This window comes from Protomyctophum parallelum, assembly GCF_964188405.1.
Source record: "Protomyctophum parallelum genome assembly, chromosome: 11".
In the NCBI taxonomy this organism is placed as follows: Eukaryota; Metazoa; Chordata; class Actinopteri; order Myctophiformes; family Myctophidae; genus Protomyctophum; species Protomyctophum parallelum.
The window spans coordinates 20542508-20570294 of record NC_139707.1 but is presented as its reverse complement, the minus strand read 5'-3'; the positions used below and the strand labels follow the sequence as shown (position 1 = coordinate 20570294).

Genomic DNA, 27787 nt, shown 5'->3' with positions numbered 1-27787 from the left:
TATGATCAAAAGTTTTTTAATTGACATAAAATGTCAAAGGATTGACGAAATACCACTGCCATCAGTTTAACAATACTGACATGACAAAAATATACAACACACCCAAAGGCCCAACAATTCAAAATGGATTTTTAAAAAAACGTACCGGTACTGATCATAGATTCACACAAATAGTGTAAAGACTGCTGGACCAATTTTAAAGAAAAATAGATGCAAATGGACTTCAAGTAATTAAGAGAAACATTAATACGGCATTCACATGGAATCAGGCAAGGGGTAGACGGCAAACCGGACGTCATTTTAGTGGACGGGAGCAGGACGGTAAACAGAACAGGACGGCAGGGCAGCACGGAGGCCAGAACCAGCGACGGTAACGGCAGACAGCATCAATGTTAAAATATTTAATCTTTTTACCATTCCGTGCCGTCCAGCCGGTTTTGCCGCTTGCCTGATTCCATGTGAATGCAGCATGAGGCATGATACAACAGGCCTAAGACATTCCAGGTAAGCTATAGAAACCAAATTGAATCAATCAAAAAAAGAAAACAGTACGTATAGATACATATACTGCAAGTACAGTAGATGTACAATACTGCTGTACATGTAGAGCTGGGTCATATGGGCAAAGTAAAATATCAATATTTTTGACCAAATACAGCACTTTGTAAGTAGCACTTTGATTTGTTTCAAATGTAAAGAGGAAAAGTGCAATACAAATAAAATGTACGGTATTATTATTAGTAGTAGTACTTGGATACTGTGGTTGGCGATATTTTGGGGATGACTGTTTCACAAAATATTTACACAATGAGATTTTAGATTGTCGGTAAAGGCAAAGAACAGGAGGAACAGTCACTTTAGGACTTTCAATATCATAATATAGTGATATAACGATATTATGATATCCAAAATCTAGTCTCAAAATCTAGTCTCATATCACGATATCGATATACATAATATCGATGTATTTCCCAGCTCTACAGTCCTAATTACATGGCATGCAATTAAGCCAAAATAATGATAAAATTACTTTCACAAAATACAACTTAAGTTAGAATAACCACTGAATTATCTGAAATCCACTAGTAGAGGTAGATGTTTTAAATAAACATCAAATTTGCATGACCCTTCCCAAGGCACTTTAAAGTCTAACCCCAATAATTAAAGTTACACTTTATCAAAAATATAAATGGCCATTCACATTACAGCAAGTATTGCACTAGTGTAACAGAAATGACAAACTTGTGACATTTCTCATCATGAAAATTCCTATAAAATACAGACAGCATATGCAGTGTGCTCACACAGATGCTGTGGTGAAGAAACACATGCATTAGATAACACACAAGACTCCACAAGTCTCTCATCCAATGTCATCCTTTTCCAATCCAAACCCTAACATTGTCCCCAAAATAGCAAAGTAAGACTGATAAAAATCCCATTGGTCGATGGCTTTGGATTTCAGTGTTCACGACACTACCAAGTGTGCCAGATTAGTGTTCTGGAGGCTTGTCGATTAATTCCGAACATCTTCCTTTCTTTAAAGCACACACACGGTCTGCCACACATGTCTCTGACAAGTCTGACATACAGGCAGCAAACAAATCCTAGGTGACACATTCCATTCCAAGCAGACTTATTGTACCTTCTTATCTGTGATGAGTGCGTTCTTCTGCGGCACATCCAGCTTGAGTCTGCTCTGGCCGTAGTGACGGATGAGGGCTCCAGGCAGCAGAGCCACAAAGGCAATGGCCAGTAGCTGGAGCAGTCGATCCCAGGAAAACAGATCATCCAGTGACGATACCTCGGACAACATGGCTCCGGTGTGGACACAGATGAAGTTGTATGGCAGGAGACCTATGGAAGCAGACAGGAGAAAAGGAAGCAAGCAGAGTAGTCATTATTTTAACCATACGTTTATCCAACAAGGCTATGATTTGTAATGCAAGTCATGAGTGGGATCCACAATGCCACAGTGCCACAATTGGTATACATTAATAACTGGTAAAGCCATGAGGCTGCTCCACTGTGAGACATGTTAATGGCTGTTGATCAAATGTTCACAGCTCAGAGGAGAAGTGAGACACACTAGTCCACCTGTGTCTTGTACTGTACTGTACTGTACTTACCAATGAACACTGAGCAAAAGAAGAAGGTGATTGGGATGTTGACGATGGGGGCGGACATGTTTAAGAACCAGTTAGGGGTCATGGGAAAAAATCTCAGGAAAAGTAGGAAGAAGAATAGACAATCCTCGTTCTCCTCCACCTAGGAATGAAACATACGTGTTTACTAGTAGAATCGTGGAAACAGAGGTCGTAGGCAATGTTGTACGGGTGAGTTGGACAGCTGAGATGGGGGAACTGTGGTGATTCATTGTTCTGCCAGACATGATAATCTAAATAGTATCCTGTAGTGTGTGATGCACAATTGTTTCAAATGTCGTGTGTGCATACATGTTATGCACACACATAACATATTATTATACAGAGGGGAATCCATTCTATTCCAATTCCTGTAGTGCAAGCCCAGCTTTCTATGGTACTGGAACGACAACCCTACCTTCCGCTGTAGCATGTTGACCTTATTGGGGAAGAGGTTGACGATGTACTGTTTTCCAAAAGCTTGGGACAGGAGGTAACACATGGTGGAGCCCACAGTGGTAAGGGCACAGGCAAGCAGGAGCCCTTGATATGATCCAAATATAGCCCCGGCTAGAATGTTCTGAGCAATATAACAGGACGGGAGAGAATATGGGTGAGTGTAGATTAGAATGTTGTTGACAACAATTTAAAACCAGACAAAATGCCAACCACCAGCCTTTTACAGTAGCTACAGAAGATGACAAGACTGCCTTACTAGGAGAGAGGAACCAGGTATGGCAAAAGACTGTTTGTAGAGATATGCGCTACAGAAGAGGAGCAGGACATATCCACTGTGTTCCGTCTTGTAAAACTGCAGCTGGTCTGCCAACTGCCTCAGCTCCTCCAGGTCTGATGGGAACTTCAGCCTGGAATGACAAGAACAATCAATTCAGTCAGGACGGGTTGGTGGTAATAACTTCCATGTCTAGGCCACAGCCACACAATCTCTTTTGGTCTGACTTTATCATTCTGCAGCATCTGTTCCATTAAAGGCCAGCTCTGCTCGTCTCCTCATCACCAGCTCTGTCTATTATTCACGAGAAAGTGCTCTCACATGCCATGTGCGCACAATGCACATTGGTAATGTAATGTGTGCACAGTTCCTGTGTGCATGCATTACTGTATGTCTGTCTTTCCAGTGGGGGGAAAAAATAAATCATAAATATATGGATGCGAGAGTGCGTGATAGTGCGCTACGCAATCCCAATATATCATTATATCGTCACCCGAGTAGACAAGTTCGTAGAGTGGTGTGATCTACACCATCTGATAATAAATGTAAACAAAACAGAGGAGGTCATAGTGGACCCCAGGTCCATAGGAGACCACAGTATACGATTAGTGTCCATGAACATAACATCAAACAGGTCCCCTCGTATAAATACCTGGGAGTGCAGATTGATGAGGACCTGAGCTGGCACACACATGTTACAACACTGTGTTCTAAGATACACCAGCGTCTACACTTTCTCAGAAGACTTAAGCTCTTCGGAGAACCTTTTACAGAGCTAGTATAGAGTCAATCTTAAGATACGGCATGTCCAGCTGGTTTGGCAATCTAACTGTGAAGTACAAATCTCAAATAAGTAGGCTAGCAAATATGGCTGGGAAGATCATGGGCATGTCCACACCCCCCCCCCCCATCACTCCCAAGGCCATCTTTGAACAAGCAGTGTTGAGACAAGCTTGGAATATTGTATCCGACCCTTTGCATGTGTTGTACCAAAAGTACGAGCTAATGCCATCCGGTAGGAGATATAGAACTCCACGGTAGGCCTATATGTATAATAGATTTAAACACTCATTTGTTCTCCTGTCAATGAAAATGCTCAATCAGATTGCCGAATGCACTTTATTGACTAAACTGCACTTTATCAATGGAATGTGTGCACTGTGCAATATCTCTATTTTGTATGTTTCATGGTGTTTTTCTTATGTGAACGTGTATGTTATTTGTATGCAGCTGTGACTCTGTCTCCAAGACAAATTTCTCCCAAGGGAGACAAATAAAGACAACCTTGGACCTTTAACCCCCCCCCCCCCACACACACACACACACGTGTACACACACACACACACACACACACACACACACACACACACACACACACACACACACACACACACACACACACACACACACACACACACACACACACACACACACAGACACACACACACACACACACACACTTAGTAAAGGTAAACGACAGTGATTGTTCAGGAGTGGATCATTCCACTAAGTAGTTTCATTCGTTTAAGCTAACATTAGCAAATCAACACCAGTAACACACCACCTGCTGTCACTGTCACTGGGCTGCTGAGAGTCTGTTGCCTCCTCCACATTGTTCTCTTGGACGCTGGAGCGAAGTCGTGGAGGTCCCGCAGGAAGGTAAGAGGACAGCAGAAACAAATACGATGTAGCCACAACAATGACCACAGCTAATCCAACAAGTGAGCGCATATTCAACGATGGACGGCTGTTTTGAAATGAAAGCCACTAAACCAGGCGAATCGAATTTAGCGAAGCTCTCTGTCTCACTAGTGTTGCCAGGTCTCGCGAGAGAAACAAGCAACCATGGAAACAACAAGCGAGCCCAAAAGAACCAGTCATCTTGTTGTGTCATCTTGCTCAACATAAAGCAATAAAAGCATAACAAATGTTCACCTTCATAGCATCCTTGTCTGGCACTAATAAAAGTGCAGTATGCATATAAAGAACTTTGGATCATCATCTCCACTCCAGGCTAATCTCTCAAAGTCTCAAGACAGATTCTGCTAAACAGCAGAAAAAAGGAAGAAAAAAATCCTCTTATTTTATTTTATCCAATCCCAGATTGTCTCCACTCTCCAGGCTTGTCTTGTCATCAGCTCTGGTCCTCTGTGACATAAAACACACACACGCATGCATGCACGCATGCACAACACACACACCTGCAATTTTGTAACCCATTTTTCACCCGGTGCCAATTGCCTAAACTGTAACCCTGGGCGCTACTCTCCCTCTGCCAACCTGGGGACAGCCACGAACTGAGTTCAAGCTTCCTTCAATGCATGACGTGAAGAGTGACCAGGCCACTTCTTATCACCTGGCAGGAGTTTCCCAGTTAGGACGTAGCACTAGCATGTGGAAGGAACACGTTATTACAATCAGTTACTTCTGTCTCCATCAGGCGTCCCGGTTGACCAAAAGGAGGCAGTATAGAGGATTACTGCATGTTCTTTGTGAGGGTACCACTACCTACCCTAGGGGACATGGGCAGAACATACAAACTCCACACAGAAAGGTCAGTTTGCCAACCCCACCTAGGGTATGGGTGCTGAACATGGAGGAGAGAACACGCCCCCAGCGCCCACAGCATCCCCAGTGGGAATCGAACCTGGCTCTGAGGGACAGCGCCCCCCAGATACATGTGTTTTAAGTTACCCAGCAGCACATCAATTAATTAACCACTTAAACCCTCAGTTTGGCCTTCTGCCCCTCAGAATGATATTAAGGCCTGATGCCCTGCCCACACTGCTCAGACTGCTGGTAACCATTTTCTCTCCACATGTCTTAATGACCAACAGTCATTAAGACATGTGAATCCCTTGACTCCTTCAAAACCGCTCTCAAAGGGCACCTACGGACGGCTGCAATTCGAAACTGGCCCCTGTAAAATCTGAACCCCCCCACCGCTCCCCCCCCCCCTTTTCCCCTCACTGTATATGTTTCTTTTCCCTTTTTCCTTCCTTTATGATGAATTCCTGTTCTGTTCTTTAACTATATAGAAGTGTCTATTTGTACGTCTCTAAATGTTTTGATGAATTGAACAAGGTGGACCCTGTAAACAAGTGTAATGTTTAATTGGGTCGTCCACTCACAGTTAACAGTCTTTGTATTGAGTTTGTGCTTGAAATGTACTGTAATTCTGCAAACTGTTAATAAATATTTCAATCAATCAATCTCCTACATTGTGTTATTGCTACTTTTGCTTAAGTAAAAACAAATCTGAGAACGTTTTGTGTGTATGCAGATCCTGCAACATCACAACTGTATAAGTAAGTGATTGATTAAATCATGAATCTCAATCATAAAAACTTGTATTAATATTAGACGTGTAGGCATAGAAAGAGAGCAGGCACAAATCTCCCCCTCTCCCCTCCCCTCCCCTCCCATACCAATATAATATTTGTAACTGACAGAAAAACGAGCCCAAAATGACTTATAATCAGAGGACATGGCAACTTCGGACTGGTGCCATTGGCGGAACGGGAATAAAGTCCACTAGAGGGGGACAAGATAAGAAGTGGGACTCAGCAGCTGTAATGACGTAACATCCCATTTCAATTTCTTCCTGGTTAATTAAGTTAACAATTAAACTATGGCAAAGGTGAAAGTGCCAAAGATGTTCCGAAGTTCAACAAGCTGCGACCAAAGGACGTTTTAGCATTTGTATGCTTTTGTCGAGACGATGGCTCAATATACTCTGGTTTCTTCGGGAACTGTTGCAGTGATCACTCTTCAGAATCCTCCTGTCAACGCGCTAAGGTGAGCTGTCATCTGTCGAGAGATCAACGAGAGTGCCCGAGGCTATGACCGCGTCGTGTTCTTTCTTGTACACTTGCTTCATGAATCTTTACAAATAGCTCTATGTTTCAATTTCATGTCACACCATGATGACATAGACTCGCTGTAAGCACTGGACCAGGGCTAACCTACATCATGCAAACTAAAGAGTAACTTAAAAACTAAAGAGCCCTTAAAACAAGGCTCCAGACCTCTCAAAACAAACTGGTCAGGCTCCTACTTGGCCTCACCCCCCGAACCCACCTCACCCCTGCCCACTTTGACAGGCTGGGATGGCTTAGGGTCGACGACAGAGTACAGCATCTTGCAATGGGTCTGGTCCACAAGATTCGATACACCACCAAGATACCCATGTACCTGTCTAAATACTTCCTTAATGTAAACGAAGTCCACACCCACAACACCAGAGGGAGTGCAACAAACCATGTACAACCCAGATTCGGCACAAACAAGGGACTAAATTCTTTTCGCTCTTATGCCACCAAAATGTGGAACGCCCTACCAACAATGTGAATCCCTTGACTCCTTCAAAACCGCTCTCAAAGGGCACCTACGGATGGCTGCAATTCGAAACTGGCCTCTGTAAAATCTGGAACCCCCTGCCCCCCACCCCATTTCCCCTCACTGTATATGTATCTTTTCCCTTTTTGCTTCCTATATGATGAATTCCTGTTCTGTTCTTTAGCTACATAGAAGTGTCTATTTGTATGTCTCTAAATGTTTTGATGAATTGAACAATGTGGACCCTGTTGTAAACAAGTGTAATGCTTAATTGGGTCGTCCACTCACAGTTAACAGTCTTTGTATTGAGTTTGTGCTTAAAATGTACTGTAAATTCTACAAACTGTTAATAAATATTTCAATCAATCAATCAATCAAAACTATATAAAACAAGGTTGTTTGACAATAAATCTCCAAGTAATGGACAGAGGACTTTATAATGTTTTAAATGTGTGTTCACGTTTTTACCCAAAAGGCCAAATGCTCAAAGGTGACAGCCAAACAGATTTTATTCTGACTTTCCTAGTTAAAAACAACAACAACAACTCTATTTGGGTTGGGATGTTGACTTGTTCAATTTTAAAAAGGAAACCGTATTCATTGGCTTTTTACTGTCCTGTTCTTCTGCATGTGACAAGCAGCACAGAGGAAATGCCACAGGCCGAAGGCCCTGTTGCAGCATCCTTTTGGCTGTTCTAAAAGACCTGGCTCATTAGGTGACCTGGCCTTAGTTGTCTCTCAGAGGTCCCACTCTGAAGCACCATGTTGGAGCAGCACTGAGCACAGTCTTTCTAATCAATAGCATGAATATTAAACTGTCGTTGCAGTGCTGCGGTGAGGCAGGGCATCGTTGATACAGTGCAGAGAGCACTCAGCGATTCAAATGTGAAGTCTGTGGTCATCTGTGGAAAGAATGGGAAATTCTGTGGCGGTAATAAGCTTTTTCTGATTCTATAGAACATCATGCAAATATTACAACTCAAATTTGTCACATATTTCAAATGTTCTGGTGGTCCTGCTATTTTTCTGTTCCTTATTAGCTCCTTGGTTTGTGTTTGGGACACAGGAGCAGATATCAAGGAGTTTGCGGGTCCAATGTCTGGCCCTCCCTTGGTACCGATGATTCACGCCATAGAGGCAGGGGACAAGCCAGTGGTGGCAGCCATAGAAGGAATGGCTTTTGGCGGAGGTCTAGAGTTGGCCCTTGGGTGTCACTATCGCATTGCACATTCCAAAGTTTGTTTACATCTCTCTCACTTTCTATGACACACACACACACACACACACACACACACACACACACACACACACACACACACACACACACACACACACACACACACACACACACACACACACACACACACACACACATACATACCATGTTGTCAATATCTACAAGTTTAGAATATAAAAACAAATGTGCAACAAAGCACAAAATAGACAGGGCTATGAACATAATAAAATGTAACAAGTGGAGGAAGGTTCTGACTACGCTATTCACAATGTTCAATCAAGAAGATTTTGTGTGCAACTGTGCATGTTTATGTTGTGTTCTCTTAGGCTCGACTGGGCCTTCCAGAGGTGACTCTGGGTTTGTTGCCCGCTGCTGGGGGGTCCCAGCGTCTTCCCAGGCTCATTGGGGTTCCGGCTGCCTTAGAGCTCATCACCACAGGTATCATAGTCTTACTCACTGAGTTGATTATACAAAAGCCACTTTTATACAGAGCACAGACAATAATGGTGTGAAGAAGTGCTATCATTAATGCCTGCTTGGCTTCTGCTAGAAATATAAAAATGGCATTAACTGCAGATTTTGCTTATGTTTTGTTGCTGAAGATATGTGTGCACAGTGTGCAACTGTTTGCATACACATGTTCTCAAATGAAATGTCGATTATTTCTATCAGTATCAACTATATCTGTGTAAAGTTGATGTAATTGTACAGTAAAGTGCTCTACTGCTATTTGTCAACAATATATCTCTAGTGTATCCTGATGTCCAGCAGGGGGGAGTATTCATTCATTTATTTTGTCATGAATGCAATGCCCTTTAGTAGTAGATAACTGAATTCCCCAGGACTATAATATGGTAGGCTTTCTTAGCACTGCTCTAATGAACCTTTCATGCCTTCTACAGGCCGCCATGTGACAGCTGCTGAGGCTCTGAAGCTGGGAATAGTTGACCAGGTTGTAGATGAAAACACGCTTCAGGTGGCCGTGAAGTTTGCCCTGAGTATTGCAGGTGAGAGGAAAAGCTATGCCCTCCTTCAGTGTTCTTTTAATCAAGAAGGACGGCACCGATACACAAATGTTGTCCACTGATTTCACCTCAAAAGGGAAAAGAGCCCAGAAAATGGCCTCAGAGCAGGTATTTAACAAAGTCCAGTTTAACCGTGTTCCCCTGGGACAGCCTGATGGAAGAAGAGAACACGGCAGGCAGAACCTCCACCACACCATAGATAAATGTTTCATGGCTCTGTCAGATGTGCTCTGATTTCTTCACCGCTGTTGCTGTATTATTCAGGAGGGCGAATAGAGACAAACATTGTTGGAATATTAATCATGGGCCCCTGCCTGCCCGCCCTTAATTTAGATTGGGATAGCCTTTTATTTCTGACTCTCTTTGATTTGGCTGGTATATGATTTGCTAAAGGGTGCCGTGGGGTTCAGGAGAAAGAATATCCGTCACACACACAGACATGCTACACAATATTAATCTGTGAAGAACAATAATGCTGGTTGTCATTTAAGCGCTTTTACCCCTTTCTTTATTTAAATATGTTGCACTCTTTTCCCTTGATTTTGTATCTCATCCATTCCTTGTGTGAAGCAAATTATTCAAAATCATTTAACAGAATTAAATGTACACAATGCAGGATATAGCCTGGGCATTGGGTTATTACAGTAGATGCTTTATGTTGAGAACATTCTTCCTGGCTACCAGTAGCTCAGTTGGCACTGACATCCTATATTAAAAACGTTTCCAGCTAATGTGCTTCCTGTTATTTGAAAAGGAAAAATCTCTGTTTTGCTGACGCATCTCAGGCAGAATCCTTTATTGCCTCGGCTCAAAGGCATAAATGACCTTTCCTGTGTAAAATGTTATTGATCGATTATATATTTTTCTTAGCTGTAATGGATGTGATCTTGAATCCGTATCCAATAGTGACTGCATAATCATTCTTCTCCTCTTCCACACTGCACTGCCAAGCTGACTTTTTGAGTGGGAGAGAATGTGTGTGTTGTGTTGTTAGAAAAGCTTAGGCTTACAGTGAATCAGATTGAAAAATGCCAAGAGCCTACATACTGGAGATTTGAGGAGTTAGAAAACTAAACCGGAGGAGATTATCTGCTATATGTCAGATTTTACAGTTGATTAACAAATGTGTTAAATGCTGATAGAAAATGTGATTTACTTACTACTAACCACAATGGTCAATGCTCTGAGAGTCAGTGGTCTCAGTAATGTCACTGGGATGCATAGAGGAGAAAGGACTAATGGATTCTGTATTCATTACACTTAAAGCACATGTGTAACACAACACTGAGGCTGGCACAAGGGCATGTGCTGTATAGATGCATGTGCACACAGACTGATTTGAGATTAACATTTTAACCCAATAGTTGCAACATCTGCCTGCTACATCTGTCGTGATGTCCAGCCCTCCCAACAAATCCATCGACAGTTCAACCATTTACAGATTAACCACTGCAATATTTGCTGCCCATAGAGTACACAGCATCACACTGGACATCGTATGGTACATTACACAATGTATTTTTAGGGGCACTAGCCCCTCCTATGTCCAGCTTTGAGGGCTTGTGCACATTGAATACCATTGTCAATGAATGGTCAGCTTTGAGTGTTTGTGTAAACGCAAACATTGAAGTCGAGGACGCAAATTGTGATTGGCTGGAATGAGATAATGTATGATAAGACTAAGAGCGCCCCTCACTTCACACGGGTGTGGTTTTGGAGGTGCGCTAACTAGCCCCTCCTATATACAGCTTTTGACCCCACACGTCTCAAGATTTGCCATTGACAATGAAAGGGGAATTCAGGTGAAATGTCCACAAAATCTTGTCCACACACATCTCAAGATTTGCCATTGACAATGGACGTAGAAATTAGGTCAAAATTCTGCTAAATATGACGTAAATTAAACACCATTGACAATGAAGGAATAATTTACGTCGTATGTGGACGAGAAAATCAGCTAACCAATCACAGGCAACATGCATTCTGATTGGCCAATGGCAAGTATGAGATGATGTATGATAAACTGATAATTCCACTAAATATGACGTAAATAAAACATCAAAACATTAAACGCCATTGACGTCGAAGGCAAACATTAAATATATCGAATGGTTTTTTTTAAACATTGTATCATGGTTAAATAACATCATTTGATGTACGATAACAAGAGCGCCCCTCATTTCACACGGGTGTTTTTTAATATAAGCGGAGCTGACATTTCACACAGTGCTCTTTCCCCTGTTTTTCTGTTGACGATGAGATGCCTGATAAAGTTGTTAATGGCCTTAATGGTAGCCATACATCAATCAATCGCTGCACATCCCTGGCTGCTGTCGCTTTAAGCATTGCCATGCTGACCCAGTTTCTGGCCCAGACCCACGAGTGTAATTCAATGGAGCTGCAGAGGGATCTGAGTGCTGTCTCATGTAATCATGTCAGAGGAGACAGGAAAGGGAATTAAGATGCTTTTAACAAGGTTTTAGCCGAGCGGTCATCCCCTTTCTCTCTCATTGTTCCCCAGCTTAAATCACTGCTGACAGACAGTTTTCTGCTGTGTTGAGTTTTCTGGCTCTGGTATTAAAATGTATTCACACGTAGTCCCCCTCGTTACGACTTATCCAGTCCTGTACCCCCTTTCACAGACTTGTGCATCACAGAAGTGCAATTTATGGTCCTTTTTCTTTTTTACCAAACAGCTATTTTGCCTAAGGACCAAATGATAGCCTCTTCACTTCATTCCATATCTGCGTTGTGAACTGTAACAGTGCTCTGGTGGAGAGGGACTCTGATTATCCAGGAAATGGTCTGTCAGTTCCCTGTACTCGAAGAAACTATTGGGGTGCTTGGGAAGTTGAGTGGATGATTGTGCCTGAAAGATCACCAACAGTCCTGCTCCACTGAGCGCTCTCTAAAACATTGTAAAATGCTGACAGGAGTTTGACATACTTTCCTGTATTAAAGCGAAAACCGTAGCATGACAATTGTGTATTTATCATTGAGCAATTACACAATTTCCATTCTACAATTTTCATTTTAATACAGCACTTTTCTGTTTCACACTTAACTCCAGATTGCTCTTTAATGTCCCGATTTCAGGACAATCCGTAGATGGCCACCGTCGTCTAAGCACACGTCCGTGTCCTGCTCCCCCAGACCTTGATGCTCTGATTGAGGGGGTGATGCAGCGGGTGCACAGGATTTCCCGTGGAGCCGCGGCTCCAATTGCGTGCATTCAGGCAGTGACGGCCGCCGCCACTTTGCCATACCCAGAGGGCATGGAGCGGGAGAGGGAACTGATGGCCACCCTCTTCAACTCTGACCAGGCTCGGGCCCTGCAGTACTGCTTCTTTGCACAGAGAACTGTGGGCAGGTGGACGATGCCCAGTGGAGCCCACTGGGACACCAGCCAGCCTGTACCTGTCCGCAAAGCAGCCGTCATTGGTACTGTGACTGTCTCCAGGCTAACGGAATTTTCTGTTCTCTTAACTCTTATATTTATCCAGTTATCCTCATTAGAAATTATATATTTTTTTCGTTTACAGTCAAACTGGGTTTAAGTGGGTAAACGCTGGCACCCAGTAGAGGAGAATGGATGTTAGACAATCTGGATATGTGAACACCATTTTAATCCGTAAAGTGCATATTACACAAAATATATATATATTTCTGTTCCTAATTATGTATACATTTATTTATTATTAATATCTTTAACAGATGTTTTGATTATGATGTGTTTTACAAGTCAATGTGGAGGAGATTGACATCCTGACCTGGTGTTGTCTGTCCCTCAGGCCTGGGCACCATGGGAAGAGGTATTGCAGTTGCTCTGGCTCAGACTGGGATATCTGTGGTTGCCGTGGAGACGCAGCAGCAGCTGGCTGAGGCTAAGCAGACGGTGACGGATATGTTGGAGCGCGGGGCTCAGAGACGCGGGGTGGCTTCTCCCCTGGATTTGGTCCAGTACAGCCCTGACCTCAAGGCTGTGGCAGATGTTGACCTCGTCATTGAAGCCGTTTTTGAAGACATGACCTTGAAAGAGGAGCTGTTTCAGCAGCTCTCCGCTGTGTGCAAACCCGGTACCCTGCTGTGCACCAACACCTCCGGTCTAGACGTGGACCGCCTGGCCTCTCGAACCAGCAGACCCGAGCTGGTGGTGGGGATGCACTTCTTTGCTCCGGCCCACGTCATGAAGCTTTTGGAGGTGGTGTACGGTCCTCGCTCTTGCCCCAGTGCGGTGGCTACTGCCATGCATCTGGGAAAGAGGATGGGTAAAGTCAGTGTGGCTGTGGGCAACTGTCCAGGGTTTGTGGGCAACCGCATGGTGAAGCCATACCTGGAGCAAGCCAACTTCCTGTTAGAGGAGGGAGCGACCCCTGAGCTGGTGGACCGGGTGCTGGAGGAGTTTGGCATGGCCATGGGTGCGTTCAGGATGTCTGACCTCTCTGGGTTGGACGTGGGCTGGAGGATCAGGAAGCAAGATGGGCAGACAGGGCCTGACGTGGCACCGGGGCAGCCAATGAGAGTCCGGCAAGGGCGCAGGTACAGCCCTCTGGCGGACTTGATCTGCGAGCAGGGCTGGTTTGGTCAAAAAACAGGCAGAGGTTGGTACGTCTATGACGGACCTGGAGGTCGAACGCCCAGGTCTGACCCAAGGCTGCACAGGTTTCTGGAAGAGTACCGAGCCCAGCATGGCCTGGTGGCACGCAGCGTCGACCCGCAGGAGGTGCTAGAGCGCTGCTTCTACGGCTTGATCAACGAGGGCTTCCGCATCCTGGAGGACGGCATAGCCGCAGGGCCCGAAGACATAGACATCATCTACGTGTTTGGTTATGGCTGGCCCAGGCACCGCGGGGGTCCCTTGTTCTATGCAAGCATGGTGGGATTAGCGGCGGTCCTGGAGAGGCTGGAGCATTACCACCAGGTCCACCAAGATGTGCCCTACCTGGAGCCCAGCAGTCTGCTCAGGAGGCTGGTGGCCAACGGCAGCCCCCCTATCCAGAAGTGGAAGGAGATCATAAAGGGGCTCCGCAGCCAACTTTAACCCATTCTGACCTGAGATCAGATTCTAAAAATGTCTTCTACATCCTGACAGTTTTCTGAAAAAGCTATGTTTCTATGTCAGTCGTTCTTCGATTTAAAAAATATAGCAGACGTACAAGCTCGTATAGCGCGACACTCGGTGATCGGTGTAGATCTGCTATTTTTCAATAGCTAAAGCATAACATAATGCTAACACCAAAAGGGGTTAAACCAAATTTAAGATATCAGCTTTAATCTCATATTATACAGTATAAAATCATCATTGACTGTATAACTGCAGGCTATTATATTTGACCTTTTGTGCGATTTCTAATATCTCAAGATTCATGCTAGTGGTAGAGTTATAGGCTGCTGGATGATTCAGATTCTTACTGACATGTTGATATAAAAAAAAAAGACATCCAATTATTAACCATCAATCCAAATGCAAACTGTACACAGTTAGTATACTTTACATTGCTGCATTGCCATTATTTGGCTAGCACTCTATGATCTTAATGTCTATAATATGTACAAATCATGTATGCAAACAAACCTATTCTCATGTTGCCTTAATAAATAATTATTTTTGAAAGTTGTCTGAATATACACATACCGGTACATACCTTATTATATATTCTCATGATTTTGATTGTGGATTTAATCTACTGTTAAATATTTAGCTGCACAAATGACCATTTTATAGGCTATTCTATTGTCTAAACTTCAACTAAAAGTAGTTTTGTTTGTTTAGAAACTGGTCTCCCTGTCTATCTACCAGCTATTATAAGAAATCCCTTCCCTACCTTTAATGGGACATTGATAGTGCAAAAATATATTTTACAAAACAATTAGGCAATCAGAAACGCTTAACGAAAACATTTGACACAAAAAAGGTTATAAGCAAGCTCTCATAGCTGAGTTGATGCAGTCCTGTATGTATTAGATGTCACACTGCCACTGGCAAAGGTTTTTTTTTTCTTTTTTTTATCAAGTGTATCATAATGTAATTCTGTCAGGTTGTGTGAAAGACCTGGTGGCACAATACAATGCAATACTTTAGTTCAAACTAAAGGTCATCAGTATAGTGTTAAAATATAGTAATAGTAATTGTTCATGTTAGCCTAATTAGTTCACAGCACAGTTATCCGTTTTTGTTAATTATTGGATTATATTTATGTAATCTACTATCCCTGAGTCAATATAGTATAGCTCAAAAGACAGAATGCAATTCAAAAGTATGGGGTTCGGCCTGTAATTGATGAGTGTAAAGTTGTATTTTCTCAAACTTAATTCAGCACTCAGCACTGTTTGATGGTGAAAAATTGTACAGCCAAGATTATGCATGCCAAATGTAGGCGAATTAATTCACAGGGAATCTACAGCTGTGTTACTTTGGAGTGCGCCCAACAGGAGCAGCTGGCCGCCGTGGACTCCTCCCGTTTGGTGATGAAGTTGACTTGGGAGAGGCGATATGCTCGTTTCCAGCGCGCGCGGCGTCAGCAGCGCGCAGAGAAGACCCTTTCGACAAGACGCGAAGTCGAAGATGGATAGATCTACATGGATGGATCATGGAACGCGTCACCGACTGGCTTTAAATTTGGAATTTCATTGAGCTAAATGTTTCTCTCGTACTTTTGTGGGGCATGCCTGTTTTTTAGGAGTCGGACTACTATTAATAAGCACGTTGCTCTGGGTTTACACCTCTACTTTCTTCCACCGTTCCACGCACAGTTTCTCCGAATTTTCTAACGGGCTTCATAGACTAGTACAATCCAGTCTCGATCTCTATGTGTGGTGGTGGATTGGATTGCATATAGTCAGGGTGTTCGATCTGACCCAGGAATGTTGGCATGGCTGCCTCGGGAGCACATAGGTGTCCGAAGAATGAGAAGTTGGACGAGGCACAAGCTTTGGCCAGGAGCTGCGCGGGGAGACCCGACTTCTTGCCTTGTGACGGACTGTCCATCTGCGCGACGCACAGCCATGGGAAGTGCTTCAAGCTGCACTGGTGTTGCCATCTGGGATGGTGTCACTGTAAGTTCTATATGGCATATCTGAACAGCCATATTTCACCGCCGGAGTTGTCTATGGCTATGTAGCCTATACTTTACCACGCTCCCAGCTCGTTTTCGACATGTCCTCCTATAGCTGACCCTCCTGAAAGTAACATTCTATTCTGCAGGAATTCCAATCCCTGCATTGTTAGTCTGTCTGTCCAGATGGCATCGTTTACGAATAACATGCTATAGCCTATCAGGCTATCATTTCAATATTCATACTTTTATAGCACAGCGCCAAAGACAGGGACTGGTTTAGGGTGTGCGTTGGCTTGGCTATATGAGGAATTTTAATTGTAGTAGGCTAAAAAACAAAAACATACACTGTGCTTGTTTTGCTTTGTTCTCTCACGTGAGAGAAATACTTGAATATTCCAGTTAGGCCTACAGAAAATCTATACTATACACTCTCAGAAGTTTAATATCGATGCTTTCTTTTGTGTAAGGTAGTATATTGCAAACTATTAATTTATGGACAGCCACGTGAGTAGGAATCAATATAATAACAAAGATAATCCTGATATTCATATGCTGATGCCGTTTCCAATATGGTTTGTAGCCTATTCTATTATGGATGCTTGTCTGATTATGAATAGGCTACATTATTGAGCAATTTAGCAAACATTGACTCAGTCATAATAGGCACATGGTCACACAATATAGCCTATAGGAATACAAAAAAAAATCACATTTAATTTGAGGTGAATAACATGTTTGCTGAAGGTGCTTTGATATACACAATCCACTATAGGCCTATTAAAGAAACAAAGAAAGGACATTCTGTGTAATGTTTGTGAACCCTCATTCAGAGTGGAGTCAAGACTGCACAGATTGTTTTTCTGCAAACGGATACATCTGTTATTATTACCATTATTATATACCGTAGGCTACTATAAAATATTTAGTTGGATATAGGAATGAAGAGATATACTATTGTGTTTACAAACTATGGCTTCCATCTTTGGAAGATACTTAATTTCATTAGTTCATATTGTTATGTACAATAAACTAAGATTTTGCTACAAGCAGAATCAGAGCTACTGATTTCTCCATAAATAAACATGGGTAATTATTGACAGTTTCAGAACATTAACCATTTTCCAAATCCAAGGAATAAATAAGCAGTCATACTGTCATACAGCTCATTAATTCATAGAGTCAAGGACATATTTGTCATGTGTATTTACTTAATTGTATTGTGAACATAAAAGTTATTATTCCACTCATTAATGATAATTATGACCTCCAATTTGCAAACTTGCAGGGCCAAACTACCCACTTAGCTCCGTCCAATAGATTTTCATACCATGCTGAAATGAATGAATGGAATCCTTGAAATTCAAACAAACCACAGTATGCTTTGGAAATGGTCAGCAGAAATGTCAAGTATATCATGAGTAGTCGTCAATGGACTAAAAACATGCCAGACCACTGTATGATCTTTAATTTGACCATCTTACCTCTGACTGGTGTCCCTATTCATCCTATCTCATATCAATGGAAATCACAGCCAACGTCACCAGTCAGTATAGTGACAGCTTAGTGTGTGTGACTGCAGAATCACATTGTAATCTTTGGATTTATTTGTCTGTCTGCATCTGGGATGAGCCAGAGCCTATCAATTTTCAAATGTATGATGTGACATATCCAGTGTCTATTATAAACCATACCCAGGGCTTATTTTTCTCAGCAAAGTGTTGCATCATCTGATTATATTTATACTTGACCCTATCACAGTACTAATCTTTGAAATACGATATACAATTTATAAATAGTTTGGCAAAGAATATACTTCTTTTGTGCATATTAAATAATTTACTTCAGCAAACCTTTGAGCAGAATTGCTTTATATTCTTTAAAAAAAAGACTTCAGTTATAGTGTATGGCTTTACAAGCGTTTCACCATTACCGTATGTCCCATTCAACGGTAATTCAATGTGAAAGTTTCACCTCATGGAACAATCATGCACCATGAGGAAAATGCCGACCTAGTCTGCTGAATCAGGCAAAACCAAGGCCACACACAGTATAGCAGCGTGCCTCTTCATGTAATTCCAACCTACCATTTTGCTCCACTGATGCATAAGAATGTTGTATGCAAAACCGTGTTAACATTGTCAAACCTCCACACCTCTACTTATTGAATTTTGATTGTGCACATAAAGTCATTGTCGCTTGGACTGCTAACTTGCTCTGAAGCTGATAACTCTGAAAACCCCAAAGGGAACTGTGCTAGACAGCCTTTTTTAATTACTTTTCTTTAATGGGAATTCAGGCAAAACCAACACAAAAGGTCAATGTGTGAATGAAATTGTGCTGAGAATGACTTTGCTGCTGTATTTAGCATTTTACAAGTATAAGTATTTACATTATCTTGTCTGAGTTTACAGTTGATGAAAAGGTTTGGCGGAAAGAAATCTTAATATTAAAATATTATTTCATAATACATGTCCTAACCACTGCAAGACACTAATCGGGGATGACAAGACAAGCCTATATGGTTTTCAGGTGTAGCTTTAGTGAAACACTGCTTTAGAAAAGACAAAACTAATTCAGTGCAGGTGGAGGCAGTCCTCACAGATGGTGACAACATCAGCCAAAGTTTCTCTCATTACCATTAATTAGCTGTTTAGTGTCACGGCCAATATGTCATGTCTGATGAGTACATACTGTATGCTCACAGCTGTACTGGAACCACCTGGTCGGAAATCCTCTGTAAATTGATTACAATCGCCAAGCATCCTAATAAGAGAGCGCCACAATCAACCATGAACAATCTCATCAATCATGCTGCACTTCAAAGATTCCTATATTCCTACCCTTTGTTGGTGTAATTATTTTATGAATTTATTTTACTTTGCATTATGCTGTTGTATGCATTCAATAGATCAGATCGATATGTTAATGAGCCACCTAGAAAACGAGATCTCAAGGGGTTATTCCTAATCAATTTCAATCAATCTAAAATTGACCACAGTGTGAGTCAACCTGTGTTAGCATAACCCTGAAAGGACATATTGATTCAAGTTGGGTACTACTGTACCATGGTAATTTCTACCACTGTACCCAGTAGTCTTCTCAAATTGAAGGCCGGCCAGTGACAACTTAAAAGTTCACCAAATCCAATACATTTTTTGAGGGGCGCTAATCCCTCCTATGCACAGTTTTGTGGATCTGTGTGAACACAAACATTGACATTAGTGATGATTTGATTGGCTGAGCACGGAATGTGATGTATCATGATAAGAGAAGAGTGCTCATCACTTCACACAAGTGTGATTTTTTGTGGCTTTCACCTTTATTTTATATATCTTTACGGAGGGACAGACAGTAGGCCGACAGGAAGCGGGAGAGAGATGGGGGGGGTGACATGAAGCAAGGGCCGTCGGGATCGGGAGTCGCACCCACGGCACACTGCCAGACTGGGCCACCAGCCAGGCCACAAAAAAGCTATACAGTCCTGACCAGGAGCAATGAAAGTATACAGGGCTCAAACAAATAGAAATATAATGCTGACTGAGATGATCAGAGATATGTTCTGCATGTTTACATCACATACTGTAGAAGTGCCTAAGTTCAACTTCACCATGAGAATTGGATCTATGCAACGGGCACGGGAAACAGGAAAGTTTGGTGCTGGGTCAAACTGTCCCACTGTTGAAGCCTGCTTGTATTCTATTTCTGTCTGTTTTCATCCCCATTTGTTGGACAGATTTAGCCACAAAGAAGCAGACAATACGTTAGCAGCCAGCCAAATGGGCACCTGCAGCAACAACATTGAAGCATGACACAAATCTAAAACAAGCTAAAATATTTGGTTTTGAGTCAACCAGTTACAAAAATGTTGCCTACAGTATGTTGGATTTACTGGATTATATAAATGATTAAAAATAGTTGTGGCTGGTCGGGTAGAATGCCGACCTTACTATACAGTATGGTTACATATAGGGTACCATGGGTGTTCAAGATGTGGAAGCTTACTTAGTCAAAGGAGGACTGAATTAGAGATCACTAAACAAAACAGTGAGTGAAAAACCATTATGTAAAAAGATGAATCACAGAGTGGGAATAGTCCATTTTGAGTACATCGGTTGAACCTTGTCCACAGTCAGCTGGTCTACACCAGTGGTTCTCAACCTGTGTAACGTGACCCCCTGGGGTCTCCCCACATGATTTTGGGGGTCCCCATTTAAGAACATTTGACCTTTTTAATCTTTTTGCAACCACTCTCTTACGGAGCTATGTGTGTGGGTGGCTGGGTAGCTGGCTGCCTGGGTCTGAGCACGAAAACAACATGATTGTTTTTCACCACCTGTGTGCAACCTAACGCACACACAAACACACTATATGATGCTTTCGGGTGTGCCAGTACAGTACAGTACAGTGACAGTACAGTACAGTACAGTAGCGGGACTGCCGCATGGTAACTCTGTCATTTCTCAACCATTTCGGACATGGGCGCCACACCGGAACCGGCCCGGCCCCCTGGGCGCATTCCTGGGGGTCTGGAACTCCCCCCCCCCACACACACCCCTGGGGACCCCCACATGGTAACTCTGTAATTTCTCTACCGTTTCGGACGTGGGGCGGATCACCGGAACCAGGCCGGCACCCTGGGTGCGTTCCTGTGGGTCTGGAACCCCCCCTCCCCCGGAAACCCCCACACGGAGTTGCACCACTCACTTCACACGGGTGTGATTAAAACATATATATAATAATAATGATGATGATAATAATAATAAGAAGAATCATTACTGCATCAAAAGTAATCAACAAACTACACTATAAAAACGGGTCAAAAATTGGCCATCTACTAGATCTACTAGCTATAAGCTTGTAGAGCTACTATTTTCAAAATGTTTTATCTGTGGAACCTACAGTGCTTGTGCTTGCTTGTGCTGTTCAAATATGATATGATATGATATGATATGATTATTTTGGGGGGTCGCAGTCTGAAAAGGTCTACACTACAGTGAACATTGGTTTCAGTATTTCTTCCTGGCCACAATCTGATGGCTGACAGGACTAGTTAAGGTTTATCCAGAGTAATGTCAAGCTCGGTGAAAGAGAGGGCAGCACATGCTGCTTTATTCACAGAAACCGGCTCCTGCATTAATCTAAGCTCTGTCAGTGGCCAAACACTAGCCCAGGCCCCAGCAGAGAGAGGAGAGGAGTGATAGCAGGGGGTTGGAGAGCAGTGGTAGTCGACCCCCTCACTGTGTCGCCCTTAAGGGGTTTCAGCATGGGCTTGAGACAGATCTCGCTCACTCGCTCGTGCGAGTGGACAAGGACACACACACACACACGCGCACACGGGATTGAGCACAGAGAGAGAACTACTCCCAAACAACTGACAATTGTCATACAAGGACTCAAGTATTGGGCTTGACGGAGTGGCAGAACACACATGAATATCGATGCTTGAATTGTATACTCAGTGTAATCTACTGTCTGTCTGTCAGCCACCGGTTATGTTATGTTTCTCCCTGTGCAGTGTGCAAAATTAAAATAATAATAGAATAAAGTGAGATCAAAATGACAACTCTATAGTCTCTCCAGCTTTCTGGAGGTTTCTAGAGTTTAAACTGTAGCTAACTATAGCTAGTTTAATTATTGAGTTTATATTATAGATTCCATGCAATGTCAAGGTACATATTATTATTTAGCTTACAATCATTTTGAGCCTCTTCTCTACTAAACATTACTCCTAGTCAAATGTGTTTTTCTAATATCAATGGTCTAACATGAGTACATGGACACACTGCAAATTCTAATTACACAGCAGCTTTAAACCGTTTCTCACAACAAGCCCATAAAGAACTTAAGATACACAAAGATAAAGATACTTGGAGTGCTCCATCTTTCTTATTCCCATCTATCATGCTGTGTCTAAGTATACTGTGCAGTTAAGTACATCTGTCTGTCCCCACACTAATACTATATTGTACTATAATAACTATAGTGTCGCCTGCTGAAAATAGTAGATCTACACTACAAGCTCACATCTCATTGATGCAAGATGCAACACATTTTGTGAGCTTATAGATTGGCAATGTACAGCATGTGGGTGACACTGTCGTGCAACGGAGCTTGTAGTAGGCACTGCTGTTAGGAACTGACTCTCCAGCTGGATGAAAGCAATTAGCTGTACTAAAGCGAAACACTAAATGTCAACACACTGTCTTCAAGGGCTTTTAGCTCATCATTTGTCTCAGCTACTGTATCTATCTGACTGAACTCTCTGCTGTTACTTTGACCATGGACCATTGACTTTTTGTCATTAAATAGAGCATTACTCTCATTACTCCTTTTTATCAACATTTACTGCTTCCTGATTTAGTGTGTCTCCTCTGCACATGCACGTTTAACTCAATTTGTAGGGTGTAGCTACTTTGATTGATGGAAAAGGGTGGTTTAACTATGGTCAGTATAGGCTTAGTCATTAACCATAGTCATCATAGTCAGCACCATAGTCAGTAACCATAATCAATACTATAGTCAGTACCACGGTCATTAACCACGTTATTATATCCAATAATGAATGGTACAGGTGAAAAATTACATACGCAACAGTGCAGCGCAGTGCAACCGTGCGTGCTGGGTCTCAGGCTAAATCACTATAACCTGGGAATAGATTTAGTTTGAGCGGTTCCCCCAGCCTGGCGTAAACTAAAGACAAGGACAGTGAGCGAAAGGAAGTAATGTGTAGGCCTGTCAATTCCTACAGTAGCTCCGCTCCCCCCAGGGAGCCAGTTGAACACATCTGAGAAACACTACAAGCAACATAGTTGTTAGTTGATGAGTGGGCAGTGGGCTGCAAACAATGACATTCAAAATGACATTTTTCTTTCTTTCTTTTCCAACTACACTGTTTACTTGCCATTCTATTTGCCAAGAAGGATGCACTCGCCATTTCAATCAGGTTTTGATGATATGATCAATTATATAACACGAATAAGTAATCCAATAAATAATCCATAAGTGAAAAGCCGGGCAGCTTCACACTGTCAAATGTTACAATTTCGGAAAGTAACCTTCCGTATATTTTAAATTACTGGCCACTTCCCAAAAGGTATTTTACATGACAGTACAGTATGGTCATTTTCTGACTACGTTTTTTAAGTACGTTTTTAACCAAGTAAATTTAAAATGTACAATTGAATTAAAACTAGATGTTTTATGTTTCCCAGTTACACTATACGGTACAGTACATATGTATCCATTACAGCTGCATCCCCAGTACTGTAATAACTAGTGGGGATACATCAACAAGATCTAATGTTAATATAACATTAGCTAACACTTATTTCATATAACACAAATTATCTGTATTTCGTATCAAACCTACACATTAGAAAACAATCTAAATTTAAATAATTAAATTGAAGATTTGCCTAGGATACTCAATAATTTGGAACACAAGATTAATCTGCAGTCTAGCTTATATGATCTAAACTTGATTTGAACTCTCGGTAGAATCAAATCAAGCAATAAGTCCTGAACAGAGGTGTGTGCAGTTTAAACAGCATTTTACCACAAAAAAACGGTTCAGGCAATCATAATCAAGAACTGGAATGATCTGTTGGTATAATGTTTATGTCATACTGTACATTACACATACATAGTTATTCATTCTGTGTTCTTTTTCCTCCCTTAGGCAAGTATGTATACCAACCCATGACCAGCGTGTGCCAGCTGCCCAGCACAGCTGTGCCTCATGTTGTGTCAGAGTACAACAACACCATGAACCTGTCCGTGTGTTTGGCCGAGCGCTTCCTCAAGATTGCTCCTTGTTTCCAGTCCCCGCCTCACCTTGAGTCGCCTAAGTACTGTGTCATTGCGGACCTCTTTGTGGACGACTACATCGTCAAGCGCATCAACGGCAAGATGTGCTACGTGCAGCGTCCCCCGCCATCCATACCGGAGCCACCGCGTCCATCCACACCTCCTTCGCCTGCACCCCCCGCCCCTCGGGCGCCTCTCGGCGCCAAACGACCGCCGCGACAGGCGCAGCCGCCTGCACAGCAGTCCGTTTACAAGGAGCACGAGAACCCGGGTCTTGTGGATGACACGAAGGGCCCCAAAATGGACCACTGCTCCTCTCCATCGAGCTCAGAGGACTCCGGCATAAATGCGCTGGGTCTGCACTACCTGGAGTCCTGCGAGGAAGAGACAGAGGAGGAAGGGGATGATGCGTTGAGCACAGATGGCGACTCAAGCCCCAGCAGCCTCTGGGATCAGGATGAGTGCTCTCTGCTATCGCCCTCAAAGTCATTGATAGAAATCATTGAAAAGATCGAAACAACTGTCTAAACATGCCACCCATGAATTTACACTTTGTTGCTCGATGGTCGTTCTTACACTGACGTGTAACAAAGTATATATTCAACTACAGTATATGGGTCACACAAATGTTACAAGAGCACATCTACAGAACAGACCGAGACTATATCATTTAAAAAGACTCTAGGACTTATTTCAGATGGATTTCAACCCTTTCTAAAGCCACAGGGGGGCTTTGCTTGGCTCTGGTGAATTGTAATGTCTTCTTCCACAGATGACCAGGAATACCAATGTTCCCTCCTTTTTTCAACGCGCGCGCACGCACGCGCGCACGCACGCACGCGCGCACGCGCACACGCACACACGCACACACGCACACACACACACACACACACACACACACACACACACACACACACACACACACACACACACACACACACACACACACACACACACACACTCTCTCTCCTCTGTCCATAATCTGATCCCTGCATGGTATAAATTACTGCATTCCTTTTCATAAAGTGTTGAAGGAGACCACATGCACATCAAACTCACATGTGGACCAATAGAATCATGGCAAGCTTGACCCTGACAGAGAGGATGATAAGAGAAACCGTGTGAGGCTTTTGTGTAGTTCTCATTAGTGCGATGCAGCACAGCCAAATCACAGTGGCGTGTAGGAGGCATTAAGTAGACTTCTTGATGAGAATGAGTGGATTAGGTAATTCTTAGTGTAATCAGTCAGACAGTAAGTATGTCATGTTCTTTTGCAAGCGTCAGGAGCAGGAAAGCATATGTTGCCATTACTTGCACTCTAGCAGCTAGCTCTACCCACATGGATTAATCACCTCCACACTTCAACCCCAGTTATATTTAGTCACGCGCCGATCTACAAGCTCATAACGTGTCGCAGTGTCATGCAATGTGAGTTTGTAGATCTGCTACTTTGGTGCACAACACTGGCCTGCAACTAATTATAACTCAGGCATAAGTGGCCACCTACACAGCAAATCATCATTGTTAACTGAACCTGTGGTTACATTTGTACACTCTCAAGAGTTACAATAACTTGTGTACCTTTCACTGGCCCAACACACAGCAGCCTGCTTTTCTTTGGCCTGTTATGGTCCTGAAGGTTTTTGAGGATCGCTGGCCCACAGTTGCCTGCACTTTACTGACCAACAAGAGCCGTGGGTCCTTGTTTGACAATCAAACGTTAAGCACATTCCTCTACTGTACCTGCCACTGAAGGCATTTCAGCCAATGACACTACCGTGTAAAATGAAGTAGTAGACAGCATTAGTGTATTATACTGTAGTTCATTTGGTTTAGGGTGTGTAGGTTCCACACAGCTAAACGCCTTCTAATGCTGGTTGAAAGCACTTATTTTTGGTGACATTTTGTGGTCAGACCCCAAAACACCATTTGATGCCTCATAGGAGCACAAAACAACAGGTCTGAGTCTCATTGCCCACAGATGTGCACAGCAAAATCCAGAGTGTTCATTTAACCACATGATGTACCTATTCTGGGCATGTCATTATAGTGGAAATTGTTCAAAAGATGTGCAAGATAGCGAAAGATATACAAGATCAGCTATATTAGCTACTTTTGAAATTGGGTGTAAGTGGTTAATTGTAAAGCTTTCAAACGGGCAGTGATTTAGCGCCTATACTATAGTTCGTTTTCATTTTCTGTACACGCGGAGAAGACGAGGGACGACAACGCAAGCGTATTGACGTGGGTGCGGTCCCTGACCAGACCTGGATTCGGTTTCACTTTTTTGTGAAACTGGAGCAGACCTGGAGCAGAGTAGACCTGTCGTTGATCCTGGCGAGTGAGGCGACAACGTCTGCGTTAATCGCTGCCCATTTGAAAGGACCGTAAGGATAAAAATACCAGTATTCACACTCTAAAGTTAAATGAACACTCAGGATTCTAGTGAGGAGCAGAACCTCCGTGCTCTAGATAGTTGAAAAGTGTGTTTCTAGTTGCGGCTTTATTAGCTGAGCAGTGAGCACACAGGGAGAGACAGTAGGGAATGTAATGGTGAGTTTTATTGTTGTGTTGTGATGGACATGATGTTGTTAAATAAACAAACGTAAAAGTAAAGATTAAATGGGTAGGGCTGCCCCCTGTTTGCCAAATAGAAAACGTACTAGTAACATTAGTAAGGGCTTAGTAGTAGTCATTAAACTAATTAGTTTTCTCAGTGTTAAATAAATGATCTCCTGGAGATATCATATCACATAAATATTCACATAGTATAATATGCATTGCACTATGAATAACAAAGTAACAAAATAGCTCATTGTGCATGACTGCAGTGCACATACATGTATTTGCAGAAGCTTCCTATTGAAGAAAAGGGAATTTAAACAAGTTGTCAACTGGAAAATTGGAAAATCTTACAACTTATTACTTAAGTTTTTTTATTTGGTTGGGGACAGCCTTAGTAATTAGATACACTGTATACACAATCACCTCTAAATGCAGCTCAAAGCATTTCTTATGTTCTGTTATTGTTATATTATTTTCATATGAATAAATCTTACAGAAACAAAAAAACTTCTCAATGTGTTCTCAATGGCAACGTCTTCAATGGGCAAAAACAAGATGAAATCATTCTTGAAAACACACTCAAGCCTCAACCTGACATATAATTGACTCTTTCGTCAGAGGTGTAAAATGAATAAAAATGTTAGCCACACTGCACTTAAACCGCATTTAGATTGTAATTACAGTGCTAGTGTTAGCATAATTATGTTAAAAACATAATAATTAAATAAAAAACAGGAAAATAAATGTTATGAAGTGAGCAGTTTAGCAGAAGAATATGACGCATACCGTATGACAAATAACCTGCACATGGATTCCAGCTAGCAAAGTGGTGTTATAACAAGCAACGCCCACAGCCACAGTTAAGGCACATTCATACTGCA

General features: G+C 42.5%; 3 protein-coding genes across 4 annotated transcripts; 2 read left to right on the top strand and 1 right to left on the bottom strand.

Annotated features, from left to right (window-relative positions):
- tmem41aa (transmembrane protein 41aa) lies at positions 1-4667 on the bottom strand. Of its 2 annotated transcripts, none has more exons than XM_083777324.1 (5): positions 4439-4667; positions 2860-3010; positions 2563-2724; positions 2130-2268; positions 1-1857 (listed from the first exon to the last, which is right to left on the bottom strand). In XM_083777324.1, exons 1-5 carry the CDS (start codon positions 4606-4608, stop codon positions 1637-1639), a joined length of 843 nt encoding a protein of 280 aa, XP_083633450.1. In that variant the 5' UTR covers positions 4609-4667; the 3' UTR covers positions 1-1636. The 2 variants fall into 2 exon arrangements, with proteins under 2 accessions (XP_083633450.1, XP_083633451.1); XM_083777325.1 differs by having other exon boundaries at positions 4442-4667.
- A 1786-nt stretch (positions 4668-6453) lies between these two features.
- ehhadh (enoyl-CoA, hydratase/3-hydroxyacyl CoA dehydrogenase) lies at positions 6454-15063 on the top strand. Its single transcript, XM_083776591.1, has 7 exons — positions 6454-6675; positions 8043-8146; positions 8282-8451; positions 8779-8890; positions 9355-9459; positions 12574-12918; positions 13269-15063. Exons 1-7 carry the CDS (start codon positions 6599-6601, stop codon positions 14516-14518), a joined length of 2163 nt encoding a protein of 720 aa, XP_083632717.1. The 5' UTR covers positions 6454-6598; the 3' UTR covers positions 14519-15063.
- A 1286-nt stretch (positions 15064-16349) lies between these two features.
- On the top strand, positions 16350-25092 carry LOC310866591 (UPF0524 protein C3orf70 homolog B-like; the record flags this gene model as incomplete). The annotated part of the gene is made up of 2 exons (XM_083776251.1): positions 16350-16533; positions 24214-25092. The coding sequence occupies 2 exons, from the start codon at positions 16350-16352 to the stop codon at positions 24867-24869; spliced, it is 840 nt and encodes a 279-aa protein (XP_083632377.1). The 3' UTR covers positions 24870-25092.
- Between the last annotated feature and the right edge of the window lie 2695 nt (positions 25093-27787).

Coding starts and splice junctions, on each gene's coding strand:
- ehhadh (XM_083776591.1), top strand. CDS start 6,599: ATGGCTCAATATACTCTGGTTTCTTCGGGAACTGTTGCAGTGATCACT. Junction 8,891..9,354: donor CTTAGAGCTCATCACCACAG/GTATCATAGTCT, acceptor TGCCTTCTACAG/GCCGCCATGTGACAGCTGCT. Junction 12,919..13,268: donor CCGCAAAGCAGCCGTCATTG/GTACTGTGACTG, acceptor TCTGTCCCTCAG/GCCTGGGCACCATGGGAAGA.
- tmem41aa (XM_083777324.1), bottom strand. CDS start 4,608: ATGCGCTCACTTGTTGGATTAGCTGTGGTCATTGTTGTGGCTACATCG. Junction 2,269..2,562: donor TCAACATGCTACAGCGGAAG/GTAGGGTTGTCG, acceptor TTTCATTCCTAG/GTGGAGGAGAACGAGGATTG. Junction 1,858..2,129: donor CTTTTGCTCAGTGTTCATTG/GTAAGTACAGTA, acceptor CTGCTTCCATAG/GTCTCCTGCCATACAACTTC.